This window comes from Phycodurus eques, chromosome 14 (genome assembly GCF_024500275.1).
Source record: "Phycodurus eques isolate BA_2022a chromosome 14, UOR_Pequ_1.1, whole genome shotgun sequence".
Lineage (NCBI taxonomy): Eukaryota > Metazoa > Chordata > Actinopteri > Syngnathiformes > Syngnathidae > Phycodurus > Phycodurus eques.
The window spans coordinates 23,537,608-23,557,019 of record NC_084538.1 but is presented as its reverse complement, the minus strand read 5'-3'; the positions used below and the strand labels follow the sequence as shown (position 1 = coordinate 23,557,019).

General features: G+C 46.7%; 1 protein-coding gene across 3 annotated transcripts in view; it reads right to left on the bottom strand.

Moving 5' to 3' along the window:
* The window catches only part of gabrb1 (gamma-aminobutyric acid type A receptor subunit beta1), a 106,962-nt gene that overhangs the window by 86,029 nt on the left and 1,521 nt on the right, over positions 1–19,412 (bottom strand). Inside the window, exons 1-2 of one of the 3 annotated variants that reach the window (XM_061696802.1) lie at positions 18,484–19,032; positions 17,049–17,169 (exon numbers count right to left, since the gene is read on the bottom strand). The exons of the other annotated variants lie outside the window; for them this stretch is intronic. Of the exons in view, the coding sequence (XP_061552786.1) occupies positions 17,049–17,072 (24 nt within the window). The 5' untranslated portion in view covers positions 17,073–17,169; positions 18,484–19,032. Of the gene's footprint in view, positions 1–17,048; positions 17,170–18,483; positions 19,033–19,412 lie in introns of those variants that run through there. 3 annotated transcript variants of the gene reach the window in all.

The following is a 19,412-nucleotide window of genomic DNA, read 5'->3' as shown; positions in this document are numbered from 1 at the left end:
AGTCCTCCAAGAAAAATACTTGAGTAAAAGTACACAGTGAAATAATTACTCAAGTACTTAATAAATAGCACAAACAATAATAAATACATAACAAAAACTTTGCAATTTACTGCACGGTGTTTACTCAAGTTGTAAGTGAGCTGAAATATCCATGTTAGGGCAGACAGTGCCAGACAAATACAACAATACATGAAAGCAGTTGTTTTTGTTCGTCTAAATGTAAACGCAAGTTGCGTGCCGCTGCCTTCATGGTAACGATGACCTTCCCAAAATGGTGGCCATTTAGGAACGACGATCAGCTGGGCTGGCTTATCTGGTTTTAATACCTATGCCCGGGAAGCCCAATCGAAGATGTGTGAGGTCATGTGACTTTCTTCTGTCGTTTGATTGATGAACTAGACATAAAAAGCACGAGTGCTTAAATCAGATTGGGGCAAACAGCGCCCAATGCGGAAGTCCAAGTCTCATTAACAAATAGTTGATAAATAAGCAATAATTGATAATTAAAGTAGCGAGTGACATTAAGATCATTGTAACGGAGTAAAAGTACCATTACTTCTCAGCAGCAGAAGCGGCGGATGTGTTTTTTCTGGTCTCATCAACTCCTGTGACTGATTCAAAGCACGTCCCGAGCACACAGGCGGAACCTCAGGCCAATGCGCTCGCATATTAGTCTGCCGCGGAGTAATAGTCAGAACTTACATCTGTGTGTGGATGGTGGATTGTATTCGACACCCTGACAAGAAAGGACTGAAATTACCAGGGGAGGTTTCATAGGCTGATGGCATAACTCAAGTCACAACTTTGGTGGACAATTCATTGTACACACACACCGCCACTGGCGTGGTTGAATTGAATTGTGACATACTCTGGTCAGCATATGGCATATTCTTTCATTTCCAACACTCAAATTCCTGAATTTTATCAACTACAAATGCCTCTTTGCTGTGCTATATGAATTCCTTGCTATATATATGTCATGAACGGAACAAAGGACAGGACCCAAATGCACGACTGCAATAAACAAAGGACACTCCTTAACAGGTTTGAGCAAGCTGACGTGGAATGCGGGTGGACCCGCATTGACCTTGGAATCCTAAGCCTCATGCTGACAGGGTTGATGACCTTGGTGATGGGAAAGGGTCCAACATAACTGGGAGCTAGCTTCTTGGAGTCCACCCAGAGTGGAAGATGCTTGGTGGAAAGCCAAACCTGCAGGCCGGTGTCCTTTTACGGTTAGCTGCAGTTTTGTAGGACTGTCCTTAGCATAGAAGCATTTTGCAGGGTTGCTCCCAGCATCTGACCAAGGCCAATGCGGATGGGATGGTGGACTCGGGGGGCTATGGCACAAAACAGAGATGGTTGGTAACCATACACGATGTGAAAAGGTGATAGAACAATGGATGCAGAGGGGAGAGAATTGTGAGAGAATTCGACCCAAAGCAACTTCTGAGTCCAAGATTGTGGATCATCTGAAGCAAGACATCTGAACTCAGTCTCCAGCTCCTGGTTCAGCCTCTCCATTTGTCTGTTGGTTTCGTGATGAAACCCAGATGACAGACTGACCGTAGCCTCTATAAGGGTACAAAACTCCTTCCAAAATTGTGAATTGAATTGGGGACCCCTGTCCGATACCGCATTCTTGGGAAACCCATGAAACCTGAACACATTGTTTATCATTACCTCAGCAGTTTCTTTTGCTAAGGGGAGTTTAGGTACTGCAATGAAGTGTTCCAATTTAGAAAATCTTTCTATGACAGTGAGGACAGTGGTATTCCCTTTATAGGGCAGTAATCCAGTCAAAAAGTCTATAGAAATGTCTAACCAAGGACGTTGTGGCATTGGCAGGTGTCACAACTCCTCAGAAGGCCGTAGACGGGAGGGCTTGTTAGCAGTGCATACCTGGCAAGCATTGACAAAAATTGATAATGTCCTTCCTAAAATTAGGCCATCAAAAGCGTTGTTCGACGACAGATTGAGTCTTGGCAATGCCGGGGTAACATAAAGTCCTCTTCGTGTGGACCCAGTGAATAACCCTTCCGATTAAGGAAGAGACCATATAAAGCCTGTTTTGAGGGCAACCTTTGGGGCTAACATTATTCAAGGCCTCTTTGAACACAGATTCTATTCCCGACCAAAAGCAGAAATAAAACATGACTTAGGCAAAATAGTTTTAGGGCAGACAGGGACGAATCTTTTTTGACAGAAAATACGTGATTGAGCATCTGGTTCACCATTTGTAGAGACTATTTTTCATGCTTGGAGTTTGTCTGAAAGCGCCACTCACAAAACAACTGCAGTCATCTTAATGGTGCAATGTTGTGTTAGATTTTGAATCATTTTGTTTTTATTTCATCTATGTCATCGTCAGTCAGCAAATCTGTTTCAGTAATTTATTTAATGGAGATTAGAGAATCCAAAAACACATGCTCCTTTATTAGCCTATAAGATGAGCAGTTCTTACGTCTCACTGGCAACGCCTAACTATTGTATCCATTATGGGGGTTACTGTAAATTCACATTTAAAGTGTCAACATTTTTCTAAATGGATTTCTATGGCAATCACGTCTCAGGCAAACTTGACAGTTATTGAAGCCTCCCAAAGCCTTCGATGAGTCACGCCTCATGGGCGGTTGCGCACATATTCGCTCCATACTTGCAGGGCGGGGTGTCAGAAGTAAGAATCGGGAGAATCGTTGCACCTTGATGTCGCACAAGTCAAGTGCGTAAAAAGAATACTGATGCACCAAGGGGAAAATATGGCCTTAAGTGTATTTCAGTGAGCCACGGCAGCGACCGGCATAGTTATAAACTGAAAATCACTGGATGATCGCAATTTTGGCTGACGCAATTTCAGTGCTGGCGATCATATGCTAAATTACTTTGGATATGGACTATTTTTGGTGTTGTCGGCAAAGTATTTTGGTGAAAATAGCAATGACTGTCTCAAGCACCAGGAACTGCCGACATCCCCATTAGCTTGTGCTGTAGCAGTTTTCGAATCTTTTTGGGGTCCACATGTAATCAACAGTACAAACAATAGATTAGTACAGCACATAGTACATCAATGCTGTAGTTACACATGATTCATTAGTTACTCAAAATACAGAATCGAACAAGTTGTCAACATTAACACAAAGATAATAAGTCAAATTACTGTTAAAACAAAAATATATTTTAATGCTCAAGCAACAGCTATCACACTGGTGTCAAACTCGAGGCCCGGTGGCCAAATCTGGCCCACCAAGTCATTTCATCTGGTCCGCGAAAGCAAATAATCTGTGTCAACCTCCATGATTATTGCTCAAATTCTCCTAAAATAATAATAAATAGTAGTGTTGAGACATTGCAAGCATTTTCTGTTTATGGTAACTTGAACAATAGTTGAACAAACTATTATCCTTGACTTCTGATTTCAAAACTAGGTATCCATCAATTTGTTGTGTGTATGTAATAATGAGGTGACTAAGCATTTATATGGTTTCACAGTCAACGGCCCTCTGAGGGAACCCGTGACTCCAATGTGGCCCGCGACAAAAATGAGTTTGACACACCTGACCTATCAGATGAAGAGTATCAAGTGGATATAATAAAACCAAATTGTCGTGTGTGTGTGTGTGTGTGTGTGTGTGCGTGTGTGCCAGGTTTTGTCTTCCTCTCTCGTTTCTCACACACCTGCTGCTGTGAGCATCTTCACCACCTGTGCCTCGTTCATACCTAATTACCGATTGTATTTAACCTCGTGTCTCATTCCCACTCGTTGCCAGTTCGTTGTACCTTGTCGTCACGTTCCAGCATTCCTTGTCACAGACTCACAGTAAGACTTTGACCCTGTTCCGATTATCGACCTTGCCTCTTTGCCTCATGTTCTTGGGTACTGTTGCCCTTCTTGGATTGCCTGCCCGTGTACCGACCTATGCCCGTCTATTAAACCTCTCTTTTTGGAAACTGTCCATTTGTTTTGGAGTCTTGCATTTTTGGGTCCTAGCCTCTGTTCCGTTCATGACAGAACGAACTGGCCATAACATGGACCCAGCAGACTCAGACCCGGTGCGCAAAGCCCTTCAAGCGCAGGGTCAACGCCTCTCGAAGCAGGATGAGCAGCTTGCTGCCCTCCACCTTCATCTAGAGGGACTGTCAAGGCATCAGGACAATATGATGAGACAGGTGGCCTCACAGTTTGAACTTCTTATGAAAATTATCGAAGAAAAGGAACCAGTTGGCACCACACCCAATACCGCCACGGTATTTCCATGTGAAACAGTCAACATGCAGCCACCTGCCACCTCCGCTGCTGTCTGCCCACAGCTCTCTCGACCGGAGAGGTTCTCTGGAAATTCTGGGAACATTAAGCCGTTCATCACGCAGTGCGAACTCCACTTTGAGCTCCATGCAGCTGCCTTCCCCACCGAGCGGGCAAAGATCGCTTTCGTCATTTCCCACCTGACTGGTCGTGCGGAGGCGTGGGCTACTGCTGAATGGAGCCGCAATTCCGCCGCGTGTCATTCATGGGCTTTTTTCGAAAAGACTATGGAGCAAATTTTTCAATTTTCCACTCCTGATCGTGAGGCAGCTCGCTCCCTTGTCACCTTACAACAAGGCATGCGCAGGGTGTCAGATTACGCGATTGAGTTTCGCATTCTAGCAGCTGAGAGTCATTGGAATAATCGGGCGCTACCTGATGCTTTTTTTCAAGGACTATCCCCCGCCGTCAATGATCATTTAGTCCCGCTAGACCTGCCGACCGACTTGGACACTCTCATCGCTCTCGCCGTAAAAATCGACAAGATGCTTTTGGATCGCGAGCTGGGTGGAGATCGGCGGAAGGCTGCGTCACCGCGCACTTTGAGGACGAGCCTCGGTGACCAGCCAAACCAAGGCAGATCCCCTGGTTCCGGTCTCAACCCACTGGCTAACGTCCCCACGGAGGAACTCATGCAACTGGGCAGGTTCCGTCTCTCCCCTGAGGAACGTCAACGCCGGCTGAGGGAAGGGCGCTGCTTCTACTGCGGTCAGTTGGGTCATTCCATGAGCAACCGTCACGTCAAAGTTGCCGGCGCCGGTAGCAAGGGCACGGGAGAGGTGAGTCTGAATTTCATGAAGGAAGACCCTACACGGGTTCTTCCTAAAGTGACACTATGCTCTCCTGATCAAGACATTCATACACCTGTATTAATTGACTCTGGTTCTGACGCAAACTTACTCAACTCCATCCTCGTTAGACGTATGCACCTTAGAACCTTTGAAATAAAACGCCACCGCAACACCTATGCTGCTGACGGCAGTTTTATGGGCAAGATCACTCACCGCACTCAAACACTCACATAGACATTTCCCGATTCTCACGCATTAGTTTTCATGTTTTTGACGCCATGAATCATGACCTTATCTTAGGGAACCCATGGTTGAAATTACATAACCCCCACATTGACTGGTCCTCTGGGCAGGTTATGTCATGGGGCAGCAATTGCGCCCGGAACTGTTTCAAGCCGCCATGTGATGTTCAGGGTCATGTTTCTAAGGACAATCCACAGACCCCATCTGGGGATCCTGATTTATCTCAAGTGCCCATCTGTTACCAGAATATTAAAGACGTTTTTTCCAAGTCCAAGGCCAAATCCCTTCCACCCCACAGACCTTATGACTGTGCTATTGACTTGCTGCCTGGAACCACACCCTCACGAGGGAGGTTGTTCTCTCTTTCAGGGCCGGAACACAAGGCCATGAAGGAGTACGTGGAGGAATCACTGCCAGCCGGGATCATTCGCCCATCTTCATCCCCTGCGGGAGCAGGATTTTTCTTTGTGGACAAGAAAGACAAGACCCTGCGACCCTGTATCGATTACCGGGGTCTCAACGAGATCGCTGTAAAAAACACGTACCCTCTTCCTCTCATCTCCACCGGCTTTGAGTTCCTGGAGGGAGCCAAGGTTTTCACCAAACTGGACTTAAGAAATGCATATCATCTAGTCAGAATAAGGGAGGGGGATGAATGGAAAACAGCATTCAACACACCAACAGGAGATTATGAATATTTGGTAATGCCTTTTGGGCTTACTAACGCTCCAGCTGTTTTCCAGAACCTTGTCAATGATGTCCTGCGTGACATGCTGAATGTTTATATTTTTGTTTATTTGGATGACATTTTGATTTTCTCCCCGGATGAGGAGACTCACATTATTCATGTCCGCTCTGTTTTGCAGCAGTTACTGCAGAATCAACTATATGTTAAGGCTGAGAAATGTGAGTTCCACAAGGCGTCAGTTTCTTTTCTGGGTTTTCTCCTGGCTCAAGGTGAAGTCAAAATGGACCCTTGCAAAGTCGATGCAGTAATTAATTGGCCTACTCTCACGTCAGGGTTCGCAAACCTCTACAGAAAATTCATCAGGAATTTCAGTTCTATCGCCTCTCCTTTGCATGATCTTACCTCGCCACACAAACCTTTTGCAGGAACCCGCTTTGTCAGGCAGCGTTTCAAAAACTTAAGTCGAGCTTTACCTCCGCTCCCATCCTTACTTTGCCAGATCTCCAACAGCAGTTTGTGGTAGAAGTCGATGCGTCTGATGCCGGAATAGGAGCAGTGCTCTTCCAGAATCTCTCAAGGATGATAAATTGCATCCTAGTGCTTTTCTTTCCAAAAAACTGACCCCAGCTGAGAAAAATTATGACATTGGTGACCGTGAACTGCTGCCAGTCAAGGTGGCTTTGATGGAGTGGAGACACTGGCTAGAGGGGGCACAGACTCCGTTTTTAGTATGGACAGATCACAAGAACCTTGAGTATATTAAGACTGCTAAAAGATTAAATGCGAGGCAGGCTAGATGGGCTCTGTTCTTTACAAGATTTAATTTCACGCTATCCTACCGACCCGGTTCTAAAAATGGTAAGCCAGATACTTTGTCACGCATTTTCTCCGAAGAGAATTCTTTGTCCGATCCAAAGACTATTTTGCCCAAGTCATGTTTTATTTCCGCTTTTGTTTGGGACATTGAAACAGCGGTTAAAGGGGCTCTGAAAAACACTCCTAGCCCTGACGATTGCCCTGAAAACAGGCTTTATGTGGTTCCGACCTTAAGGGGAAGAGTCATCCACTGGGCTCACACGAACCGTACTGTATGTCACCCAGGCATTGCCAAGACTCAATCAGTGGTCGAACAGCGCTTTTGGTGGCCTAATGTTAGGAGGGATGTTATCGATTATGTCAATGCTTGCCAGGTATGTGCTGCCAACAAGCCCTCTCATCAACGTCCTTCTGGGGAGTTGCGACCCCTGCCAATACCACAACGTCCTTGGTCAGACATTTCCATAGACTTTGTGACAGGATTACCGGCCTCTTAAGGCAATACCACCATTCTTACAGTTGTTGACAGGTTCTCTAAGATGGCACACTTCATTGCACTTCCAAAACTCCCCTCAGCTAAAGACACTGCCGAGCTAATGATTAATCAGGTTTTCAAGTTCCATGGTTTCCCCAAGAATGTGGTGTCTGATAGGGGTCCCCAATTTATTTCACAATTTTGGAAGGAGTTTTGCAATCTCATAGGTGCTACCGTCAGTCTGTCATCTGGGTTTCATCCTGAAACCAACGGCCAAACCGAGAGGCTGAACCAGGACCTGGAGACTGGGCTCCGATGTCTCGCTTCACAGGATCCGCGATCCTGGTCTCAGAAATTGGTTTGGGTCGAATTCTCCCACAATTCCCTCCCCTCTGCATCTACTAGTCTATCGCATTTTCACGTTGTGCATGGTTACCAACGATCTCTGTTTCCTGCCATAGCCCCTGAGTCCACAGTTCCAGCGGCATTAACCTTGGTGAGACGCTGCAGGAGGACCTGGGAGCGAGCCCGACAGATGCTGCTGCGCCAGGGACGGTCCTACATAGCCGCTGCTGACCGTCGGAGGACACCGGCCCCGAACTACAAAGTGGGTCAGCGAGTTTGGCTCTCGACCAAACATATTCCACTCCGGGTGGAGGCCAAGAAGCTTGCTCCCAGGTTCGTTGGGCCCTTCCCCATCACAAAGATCATCAACCCTGTCACCGTGAAGCTGAGGCTCCCAAGGTCGATGCGGGTCCACCCTGCTTTTCATGTCAGCCTACAAAAACCAGCCCGGGAGTCCCCTCTGGTCCCGCCTTCCAGGCCCCCTCCTCCCCCCCAGTTTGTGGATGGGGGCCCTGTCTTCGCTGTGAAGCGGCTGTTGTCGTCTCGTCGGAGGGGGAGGGGGTTTCAATATCTGGTGGACTGGGAGGGCTATGGGCCTGAGGAACGTTCATGGGTACCGTCTGCGTTTATCATGGATGATTCGCTCATTCGGGACTTCCATGTTGCGCATCCAGGGGCCCCAGGGCCGTCTGGGGCCGGCCGTTAAGGGGGGGGGGTACTGTCATGTGTGTGTGTGTGTCCGTGTGTGTGTTCCAGGTTTTGTCTTCCTCTTCCTCGTTTCTCACACACCTGCTCCTGTGAGCATCTTCACCACCTGTGCCTCGTTCATACCTAATTACCGATTGTATTTAACCTCGGGTCTCATTCCCTCTCGTCGCTAGTTCGTTGTACCTTGTCATGTTCCAGCATTCCTTGTCACAGACTCACAGTAAGACTTTGACCCTGTTCCGATTATCAACCTTGCCTCTCTGCCTCATGTTCTTGGATACTGTTGCCTTTCTTGGATTGCCTGCCTGTGTACCGACCTATGCCCGTCTATTAAACCTCTCTTTTTAGAAACTGTCCATTTGTTTTGGAGTCGTGCATTTTTGGGTCCTATCCTCTGTTCCGTTAATGACAGTGAACAAGACCCCAAGATACTTGAACTCCTCCACTTGGGGCAGGATATCATCCCCGACCTGGAGAGGGCACGCTACCCTTTTTCGACTGAGGACCATGGTCTCAGATTTGGAGGTGCTAATTCTCATCCCAGCCCCTTCACACTCAGCTGTGAACTCCTCCAGTGAGAGTTGGAGGTCACGGCTTGATGAAGCCAACAGAACCACATAATAGCAGAGATGCAATACTTAGGCCACCAAACCGGACCCCCTCCATGCCTCGGCTGCGCCTAGAAATTCTGTCCATAAAAGTTATGAACAGAATCGGTGACAAAGGGCAACCTTGGCGGAGTCCAACCCTCAACGGAAACGAGTCCGACTTACTGCCGGATATGCAGACCAAACTCTGACTCAAGTCGTACAGGGACTCCCATACTCCCGAAGCACCCCCCACAGGACCCCCAAGGGACACGGTCGAACGCCTTCTCTAAGTCCACAAAACACATGTAGACTGGTTGGTCGAACTCCCATGCACCCTTGAGGACCCTGCCAAGGGTGTAGAGCTGGTCCACTGTTCCACGGCGAAAACCACACTGCTCCTCCTGAATCTGAGATTCAACTTCCCGACGGACCCTCTTCTCCAGCACCCCTGAATAGTCCTTACCAGGGAGGCTGAGGAGTGTGATCCCCCTGTAGTTGGAACACACCCTCCAGTCCCCCTTTCTAAAAAGGGGGGACCACCACCCCAGTCTGCCAATCCAGAGGCACTGTCCCCGATTTCCATGCAAGGTTGCAGAGGCGTGTCAACCAGGACAGCCCCACAACATCCAGAGACTTTAGGAACTCTGGCCGAATCTCATGCATCCCCGGGGCCTTGCCACCAAGGAGCTTTTTAACCACCTCGGTAACCTCAACCCCAGAGATAGGAGAGCCCGCCTCAGAGAACCCAGCATCTGCTCCCTCATGGGAAGGCGTGTCGGTGGAGTTGAGGAGGTCTTCGAAGTATTCTCCCCACCAGCTCACAACTTCCCGGGTCGAGGTCAGCAGGGCCCCATCTCTACTATACACAGTGTTGATGGTACATTGCTTCCCTCTCCTGAGACGCCGGCTGGTGGACCAGAATTTCCTCAAAGCCATCCGGAAGTCTTTCTCCATGGCCTCACCGAACTCCTCCCATGCCCGAGTTTTTGCTTCAGCGACCACCAAAGCTGCATTCCGCTTGGCCACCCGGTATCCATCAGCTGCCTCAGGAGTCCCACAGGCCAAAAAGGCCCTATAGGACTCCTTCTTCAGCTTGACAGCATCCCTCACTGTTGGTGTCCACCAACGGGTTCGGGGATTGCCGCCACGACAGGCACTGACCACCTTACGGCCACAGCTCCAGTCGGCCGCCTCAGCAATGGAGGCGCGGAACATGGTCCACTTGGACTCGATGTCCCCCGCCTCCCCCGGAACATGAGCAAAGTTCTGTCGGAGGTGGGAGTTGAAACTCCTTCTGACGGGATTCCACCAGACATTCCAAGCAGACCCTCACAATACATTTGGGCCTGCTACGTCGGACCGGCATCTTCCCCCACCATCGGAGCCAACTCACCACCAGGTGGTGACCAGTTGACAGCTCCGCCCCTCTCGTCACCCGAGTGTCCAAGACATGCGGCCGCAAGTCCGATGACACAACCACAAAGTCTATCATCGAACTACGACCTAGTGTGTCCTGGTGCCAAGTGCACGTGTGAACACCCTTATGCTTGAACATGGTGTTCGTTACGGACAATCCGTGATGAGCACAGAAGTCCAATAACAGAACACTGCTTGGGTTCTGATTGGTGGGGCCGTTCCTCCCAATTACGCCCTTCCAGGTCTCACTGTCATTGCCCCCGTGAGCATTGAAGTCCCCAAGCAGAACGATGGAGTCCCCTCACAAAGACCAAAAAGGACTTCGGATGTTCCGCCGCCCTGTGCTTCACAGAGACATGGTTTTATGAACGGGTCCCCGATGGCGCTGTAATGCTTCCGGGCTTCCAACTACACCGGGCAGACCGCATCACAGAGTTAACGGGGAAAACAAAAGGCGGCCGGAGATGCTTCTATATCAACGAAAAATTGTGTACCGACGTCACGGAACTCAGCACACACTGCAGCCCGGACTTGGAGGTTTTGAACTGTAAGTCATTCTACTCGCTGCGCGGGTTCATCTCTTTCATACTCGCGGGTGTCTACATTCCTCCTCAAGCTAACACGAATGGCGCACTGCTAATGCTCACTGACCATGAAAACGAACTTAAAGAAAAGTACCCAGATTCACCCCTCATTATTCTTGGAAACTTTAACAAAGCTAAACTCAACCATGAACTCCCTAAATTCATGGAGCACATCAACTGTCCTACCAGGGAAAACATCATTCGAGGCCATTGCTACATTACGGTAAATGATTCATACTGTGCTATTCCCCCATGCAGCTCTGGGCTCGTCTCATCACTCCTTAAATCATTTAACACAACATACAGGCAAAAACTGAAAAATGCGAAGCCTGTGGTGAAAACAGTGAGGAAGTGGACCAATGAAGCAAAGATAGAACTTCAAAGCTGTTTAGACTGCAGAGACTGAAGTGTCTTTAAAACTTCAGCAGGCAGCCTGGATGAATATGTGGACACGGTTACATGCTATTATCAGTTTCTGTGAAGATGTGTGTGTAACAACAAAGTCAACAAGCCGGGGTTCACTGCTAAACCTCAGCAACTTCGCCAGGCTAAAGATGCCTATCGAAGTGGAGATAGAACCCTGTATAATTGCGCTACAAACCAGCTGACGAAAGAAATTAACATCTCAAAGAGAAATTATGCAGTAAAGCTAAAAAACAGTTTACCGCTAACAACTCAATTAGTGTGGCATGGATTACAATCACTAACCAGCTACAAGCAACCATTGCCCCGAAGCAGAGAACAATAAAGAGCTAGCTGACGACTTGAACACCTTGTACTGCAGATTTGAAAAGAACACTTTCACAGCCCACACCCACCCAGCCGCACCACCATCACACCTCTGACTCCCCCTGCTCTGTTGAACATCCATGAGCAGGATGTGAGACGCATCTTCAAACAACAAAAGATCAAAAAAGCGGCAGACCCAGACCTTGTGTCCCCATCCTGCCTCAAAGTCTGCGTGGACCAGCTCGCTCCAGTCTTCACACAGATCTTCAATAGATCTCTGGAACTGTGTAAAGTACCATACTGTTTCAAACGCTCAACCATCAACCCAGTCCCCAAGAAACCTGCAATCTCGGGTCTGAATAACGACAGGCCTGTCGCCTTGACATCTGTGGTCATGAAGTCCTTTGAACGTCTCGTGCTGGACCACCTCAAGAGCGTCACATGTCCCCTGCTGGACCCCCTGCATTTTGCCTACCAAGCAAGCAGGTCTGTGGATGACGCAGTCAACATGGGACTGCACCTCATCCGAGAACATCTCGACAGCGCGGGGACCTACTTGTGGATCCTGTTCGTGGACTTCAGCTCTGCGTTCAACACCATCACCCCCGAGCTCCTCTCCTCAAAGCTTCTCCAGGTCAGCATCTTGCCTGCCATCTGCCAGTGGATTTACAGCTTCCTGACGGGCAGGACACAGCAGGTGAGGCTGTGGGACACCACCTCATCAGCACCGGGGCGCCCCAAGGATGTGTCCTCTCTCCGCGGCTCTTCTCTCTCTACATGAACGACTGCACCTCAATGCACCCGGCTGTCAAACTCCTGAAGTTTGCAGATGACGCCACAGTCATCGGCCTCATCAAAGATGGTGACGTGTCTGCGTATCGACAGGAGTCGCTGGAGCTGTGGTGCGGCCGACACAACCTGGAGCTGAACATGCTCAAGACTGTAGAGATGATCGTGGATTTCAGGAAACATCCTTCGCCACAGCTGCCCCTCACACTGTCCAACTGCACTATGTCAACCGTCGAGACCTTCAAGTTCCTGGGAATTGCAGTCTCTCAGGACCTGAAGTGGTGGACCAACATCAACTCCATCCTCAAAAAGGCCCAGCAGAGGATGTACTTCCTGCGGCTTCTGAGGAAGGACATCCTGCAACAGGAACTGCTGAGGCAGTTCTACACAGCAGTCATTTAATCAGTCCGGTGTTCATCCGTCACAGTCTGGTTTGGTGCTGCCACAAAAAAGACAAACTCCAACTGCAACAGACAATCAGGGCTGCTGAAATATTTTTCACCATGCCCTACCTACCGTTGAAGACTTGCACGCTGCCAGAACTAAGACAAAAGCATGCAAAATTCTCTTGGACCCTGCACACCAGCTCTTCCAGCTCATTCAACAACAAGCCGTGGTTCACTGCTAAACTTAAGCAGCTTCGCCAAACTAAGGAGGACGCATATCAGAGCGGGTACAGGGCCCTGTATAATCGAGCTAGAAACCAGCTGACTAAAGAAATTAACATTGCAAAGAGGAACTATGCAGCAAAGTTGGAAAAACAGTTCAGTGCAAACGACTCCAAATCAGTCTGGCATGCATTCCAATCGCTGACTAACTACAAGCGACGATCCCCCCAAGCTGAGAACAATAGTACACTAGCCAACGACTTGAATACCTTCTACTGCAGATTTGAAAAGGACAGTTTCACACCACACACCCACCCGGCCGCACCCGTGACCACAATCACACCTCTGACTTCTGTGTTAACCATCCATGAACAGGATATGAGACACATCATCAAACAACAAAAGATTAACAAAGCGTGAGGCCCGGACCATATGTCCCCATCCTGCCTCAAAGTCTGCGCAGACCAGCTCGCTCCAGTCTTCACTCAGATCTTCAATAGATCTCTGGAACTGTGCGACATTCAATCCTGTTTCAAACGCTCCACCATCATTCCAGTCCCCAAGAAACCTGCAATCTCGGGTCTGAATGACTACAGGCCTGTCGCTTTGACATCTGCGGTCATGAAGTCCTTTGAACGTCTCGTGCTGGACCACCTCAAGAGTGTCACAGGTCCCCTGCTGGACCCCCTGCAGTTTGCCTACCAAGCGAACAGGTCTGCGGATGATGCAGTCAACATGGGACTGCACTTCATCCTAGAACACCTCGACAGTGCAGGGACCTACGCGAGGATCCTGTTCGTGGACTTCAGCTCAGCGTTCAACACCATCATCCCTGAATTCCTTTCATCCAAGCTTCTCCAGCTCAGCGTCTCACCTGCCATCTGCCAGTGGATTTACAGCTTTCTGACGGGCAGGACACAGCAGGTCAGGCTGGGGGAGGCCACCTCATCCACACGCAGCATCAGCACTGGGGCGCCCCAAGGTTGTGTCCTCTCTCCGCTGTTCTTCTCTCTCTACATGAACGACTGCACCTCAGCGAACCCGACTGTCAAACTCCTGAAGTTTGCAGATGACACCACTGTCATCGGCCTCATCAAGGACGGTGACGAGTCTGCATATCGATAGGAAGCGGAGCGGCTGGAGCTGTGGTGTGGCCGACACAACCTGGAGCTGAACACGCTCAAGACTGTAGAGATGATCGTGGACTTCAGGAGGCATCCTTTGCCACAGCTGCCCCTCACATTGTCCAGTTGCCTTGTGTCAACCGTCGAGACCTTCAAGTTCCTGGGAATTACAATCTCTCAGGACCTGAAGTGGGCGACCAACATCAACTACGTCCTCAAAAAGGCCCAGCAGAGGATGTACTTCCTGCGGCTTCTGAGAAAGCACGGCGTTCCACCGGAGCTGCTGACACAGTTCTACACAGCGGTCATCGAATCAGTCCTGTGTTCTTCCATCACAGTCTGGTTTGGTGCTGCTACAAAAAAGGACAAACTCCGACTGCAACGGACAATCAAAACTGCTGAAAGGATTGTCGTTACCCCCCTACCCACCATTGAGGACTTGCACGCTGCCAGAACTAAGACAAGGGCGTGCAAAATCCTCTCGGACCCTCCGCACCCCGGTCACCAGCTCTTCCGGCTCCTTCCCTCAGGTAGGTGCTACCGATCAATACAAACTAGAATAGTAGACAATCCAACAGCTTCTTCCCTCTTGCGATCAACTTCTTAAACACCGAACCTATAATTCCATTACAACAAGCTGGCAATTTTTTGACTTGAGTTCGTTGTCACATTTCTGTGCAGCCAATTATGTATTACTCGTGCACTCACTGTAGTTGTCTCGCCATGCTGCACTATTTGCATATACTGGCCACTCATGCCAGAGTAGCATCTGCTCCATTTGCACACTGATTGAGGAGTATCTGTAACATTTGCACAACCAACATTGTCCCAGATTATCGCACTACTCGTCACTTTAAACCGCATACACTCCTTGAAGTCTCAGCGCCCTTTGCACAATGGTCATTGCACCGGACTATTGCAATATTAGTCATTCAAACTGCTCTAAGTGCTAGAGGACTCTGCATCTTTTTGCACAATTGTTTTTTGTCAATGTCTTTATGTCTCCAAAGTGTTCTGTAAATTGACTGTCTGTTGTACTAGAACGGCTCCAACTACCGGAGACAAATTCCTTGTGTGTTTGGACATACTTGGCAAATAAAGATGATTCTGATTCTGATTCCCTCAGGTAGGCACTATCGAACAATGCAAACTAAAACTAGCAGAATTCCAACAGCTTCTTCCCTCTTGCCATTAACTTATAAAACAGTTAGCTTACAATTCCATTGTAACTTGCTGCCAATTTTGTCTAGAGATTGCAGTCAAATCTCTGTCGGGCCAATTATAAATTTTTCGTGCACTCACTGTAGTAGTCTCGTCACTCTGCACTATTTGTATTTCTGTTGTTGGCCAGTATTGGTCATGTACTTGAGAAGTATCTGCAGCATTTGCACAATTGACATTGTTCCAGATTATCGCACTGCTAGTCACTTTAAATTGCTTAAATTTCTTGAAGTCTCTGCGCCATTTGCACAATGGTCATTGTGCCAGACTATTGTTCTATTTGTCATTTCAAACTGCTGTAAATTGCTCGAGGAGTCTGCATCATTTGCACAATAAAAAAAATAATTTTCGGCATTACCACATTACTGGTAACCGTTTATTCCTCAGTGACTCGCCGTACTCTGTTTTTCTGTCTCAAAAGTATTTTCTGTTAAATAGCTGTCTGTTGTCGTACAAGAGTGGCTCGAACTACCAGAGACAAATTTCTTGTGTGTTTTTTACATACTTGGCAAATAAAGATGATTGTGATTCTGATTAAAATGGTGCAAACACACAGGCGAGATCGAGCCACCTTGCAAGCCTCATGCGAAGATCATCTATGGAGAGGAAAACATTTTAGCCCATAAAATAATAAATACCAGGCTGATTGTTCTGATATTTTCAGAGGTGTAGGTGGGACTAAACAGGAATGTACTCATAGATTTTGGTGAAGATCGCCAGTATTTTGGGACATAAGCAGATGTCACGCTTTTGTCCGGGAGAACAATGCCTTCATTATCTGACGTGATGACAGCCAGCTAAAAGTCCACGTGTGTCGCACATTGTCACCTACAGCCAGGGGCGGACTGCGGAGAAAAAGTGGTCCGGGAGTCATGGACAGACCGGTCCAGTTAATGTGGACCGTGGGGAGCCAGCCAGCCAGCAACACAAATGTCATGTAGCCCGATGATAAAAAATAATAATAATAATAAATGAATTTGATAAAGTCATAAGGTGTGACCACACACCTCATTCACTAATTCTCTCATTTAGATTTCCCCCTTTACTGGTCCTTGAAAAGATGCAAGGTACATGGAATCAGCATGACACTACAGTATATTAAGTATGCACCAGTGTGTTGCTTTTAAATGGAGGAGCCCAAGTTGAAGTGGTTGATGAAGATTAGTGCTTCTCAAATATTTCACACAAAGTACCACCTCCAAAAATACTTGGATCACCAAGTACCAGAATGACCAACATTAAAATACAGTCGTGTCATAGTCAGTGTTCATCAACAATGAGGCAAAGGTTTCGTTCTTAAAAGTATATTTAATATTATTATAAGCCACTTTAACTTTATACACAGTTTGAACATTAACAGTTTTCTTAATGTAGTAAAATGTACATTCAATTGAATTCAATTCAAATATTTTGAACACAGAAGTTAAATAAAAATTGTACCTAAATAAATATTTGGAAACAAAGAATTCTAAAATTCTTAAATGCAACTGTACTAAACTTAAAAGTTATATACAACTGAACTGTACTCAACAACTATACTGTACTGGATAAAAGAAAGGTTTAAGCCACTGTAACATTGTTTACATTTTGAACATTTAATTCAAGGATTGTCACATACCAATAGAGGAAGCCGGCGTAACATTCGTGGTACCCATACCACACTTCGACAATCACTGAACTGTAGACAATTTGAGTGTCACAGTCCTCACGGGAATCCCCTCTGGAAGATGCATGCTGGCCTATGATTGAGAGACAACAAAATATGGATATACGCATTATTGAAGTTTTACTGACGTGACATGGTGTACAGAAGGATTGACTAAACCAGACACATACACAATAAGGCTGCACAATTTATCAAATGTTCATCATCAAGAGATATTGACATCATGCCCACTAAACCTATCGCCAAGACAACCTGAACTAAGATAAATGATAAAGTTAATTAAGACGTGGTAACAAATTATATCTTGGAGCTATATACATTTATTTATCACATCATCTCACAATATTACAGTTTTTTTCCTCATTCTGTGTAGACCTAATACACATTCTAGAATTAAATTACTGTTGTGGTTGCTGATGATCCCATGTATTTAGCATGGAGCATTTCCAAACAAATTAATAAGCTATTTATTCATTCATATTCATTTAGTAGAAGAGTCAGCTCAAAGACAGTAACAGGTTGATTTCAACCAGAAAATAAAATGATCAGAAAGCAGGTTGAAAAATATAGGAAACATTTATTTGGTCATTGAACGATGCTAATTTCGAACTCTGTGAAATGAAAGCCCAGGCAGATAACACGGCGAGGCTATAATAGGTACTTCACGCCATTAACAAGCCAACTAATGTTATCCAAATAAGCATTTTCACCTAATGCCTTGATCGGACTACAAGACAGACTTGGTCTTTCACGATTGCACTGTCAGACGACTGCCATGAAATCTTGCTGTATTCCGATACCACCGCAGCCCGTCTTTTATGATCACTGGGCTTTATCTTTATCAACTCAAACACTGTCGGAGAGGCAGAACCAGAAAACGTGTCACCGGTCAACGCGACCGGATACACTCGTTACCATGGTGACGACAAGAACAATGCACCACGCCATTGTATTGTTGTGTGTGTATGTGGGGGGCAAAACGTACGTAAACATGCCGGCGTTCTGTTGCATCATGCTCGAAAGCTATCGGTAAACATTGGTTTGTGCGCGTTAATAAATGTTGACAACAGCATGCAAGTATGTTGATAACGGCAAGCACGCGAGGGGATGCGCTGGTTACAATACGCAGTCCCATTTCTCGACGTCAAGGTGCGCTGTCGGAGAGTAGTCTACACAGAGACTTTTCATTTTGGCGTCGTAGGGCTATTGTAGGGCCAAATCGTTGGTCGTTGATTATGTCACAATACACGAAGTTTTGTCGTTCCCGACATATTTTGTCGGTCCCGATCTGGGAAATCGCCCCCGATAGCTAATCGGGCAAATATCGGGGCTAAATTCCTGTTGTTTCATCTAGGCATAAAGCATCACAGTTTCAAGCATAACTTACCATTATATCACTAGGTCTTTGGTGTTTGTCGATATCCAGTGGTTGAGGGCCAGTCTCACCGTGGCTTGTGCTGGCAACGGACTCCTGTGTGGCGGTAGGTAAACTCGAGCGACCGCCAAATAACTCCGTTGTTTTCTTATTTATGGCTGCCACTTCCTCAAGAGATTTTTTATTTTTTTTTGTCTCTCAACTTCTCAGCAGCACCTTTTCATTTTGGAGGTTGTTTTTTTCTTGTCCATGTTAACTCTGGTCCGGCTGGCTCTCTAGCTACAAGTTCTAGTACAGTTAGCTGAAGAGTGATTGACAGGTGATAGTCGCAACAGTCTGGGAAAATGGCTGGGACACAAACACGTGGCCGTAATTGGATTGGCTCAGCATAGACAGTAATAGGCGAAAACACTGTACCGTACAGTATAGCCTATTACAACAATGGGACCACGAGTCACGAGACTAACTCTGTGGTAGAATGCCCATGTATTTACTGACAACTTTGCTTCATGGTATTTATTAGCACTTTGTTCACTACGCCGCACAGCAAACATTCTTCTTGTTTATATTCTTGATATGAATAAGAAAAGGACACAATCTCAGGTGTTTTTATTTTGTGCAGCATTTTGATTTTGTTTTAACAACCAAACCAATTTAAACGTACCAAGTTTAAAAATTAATTTCAGTTCATTTGGACCAGAGAAAGCAAACTATGAGGTAAAAGGACCCTTAAAAGTATCCAAATTGCATTGGTAAGATGAAAGGAGAGATATTTATTTTAATAAGTAGATTTCAAAGGAAATTAAACAGTGTATTACCAAATTATAAATTGATTAATTGATGAAGACAGTCATTTTCAAAGTGTGGCACGAGTACCACAGGTTGACAGGTTAGCTCTAGTGGTACGCAAAATAATCAATACCTAAAAACTCTTTAGTTGT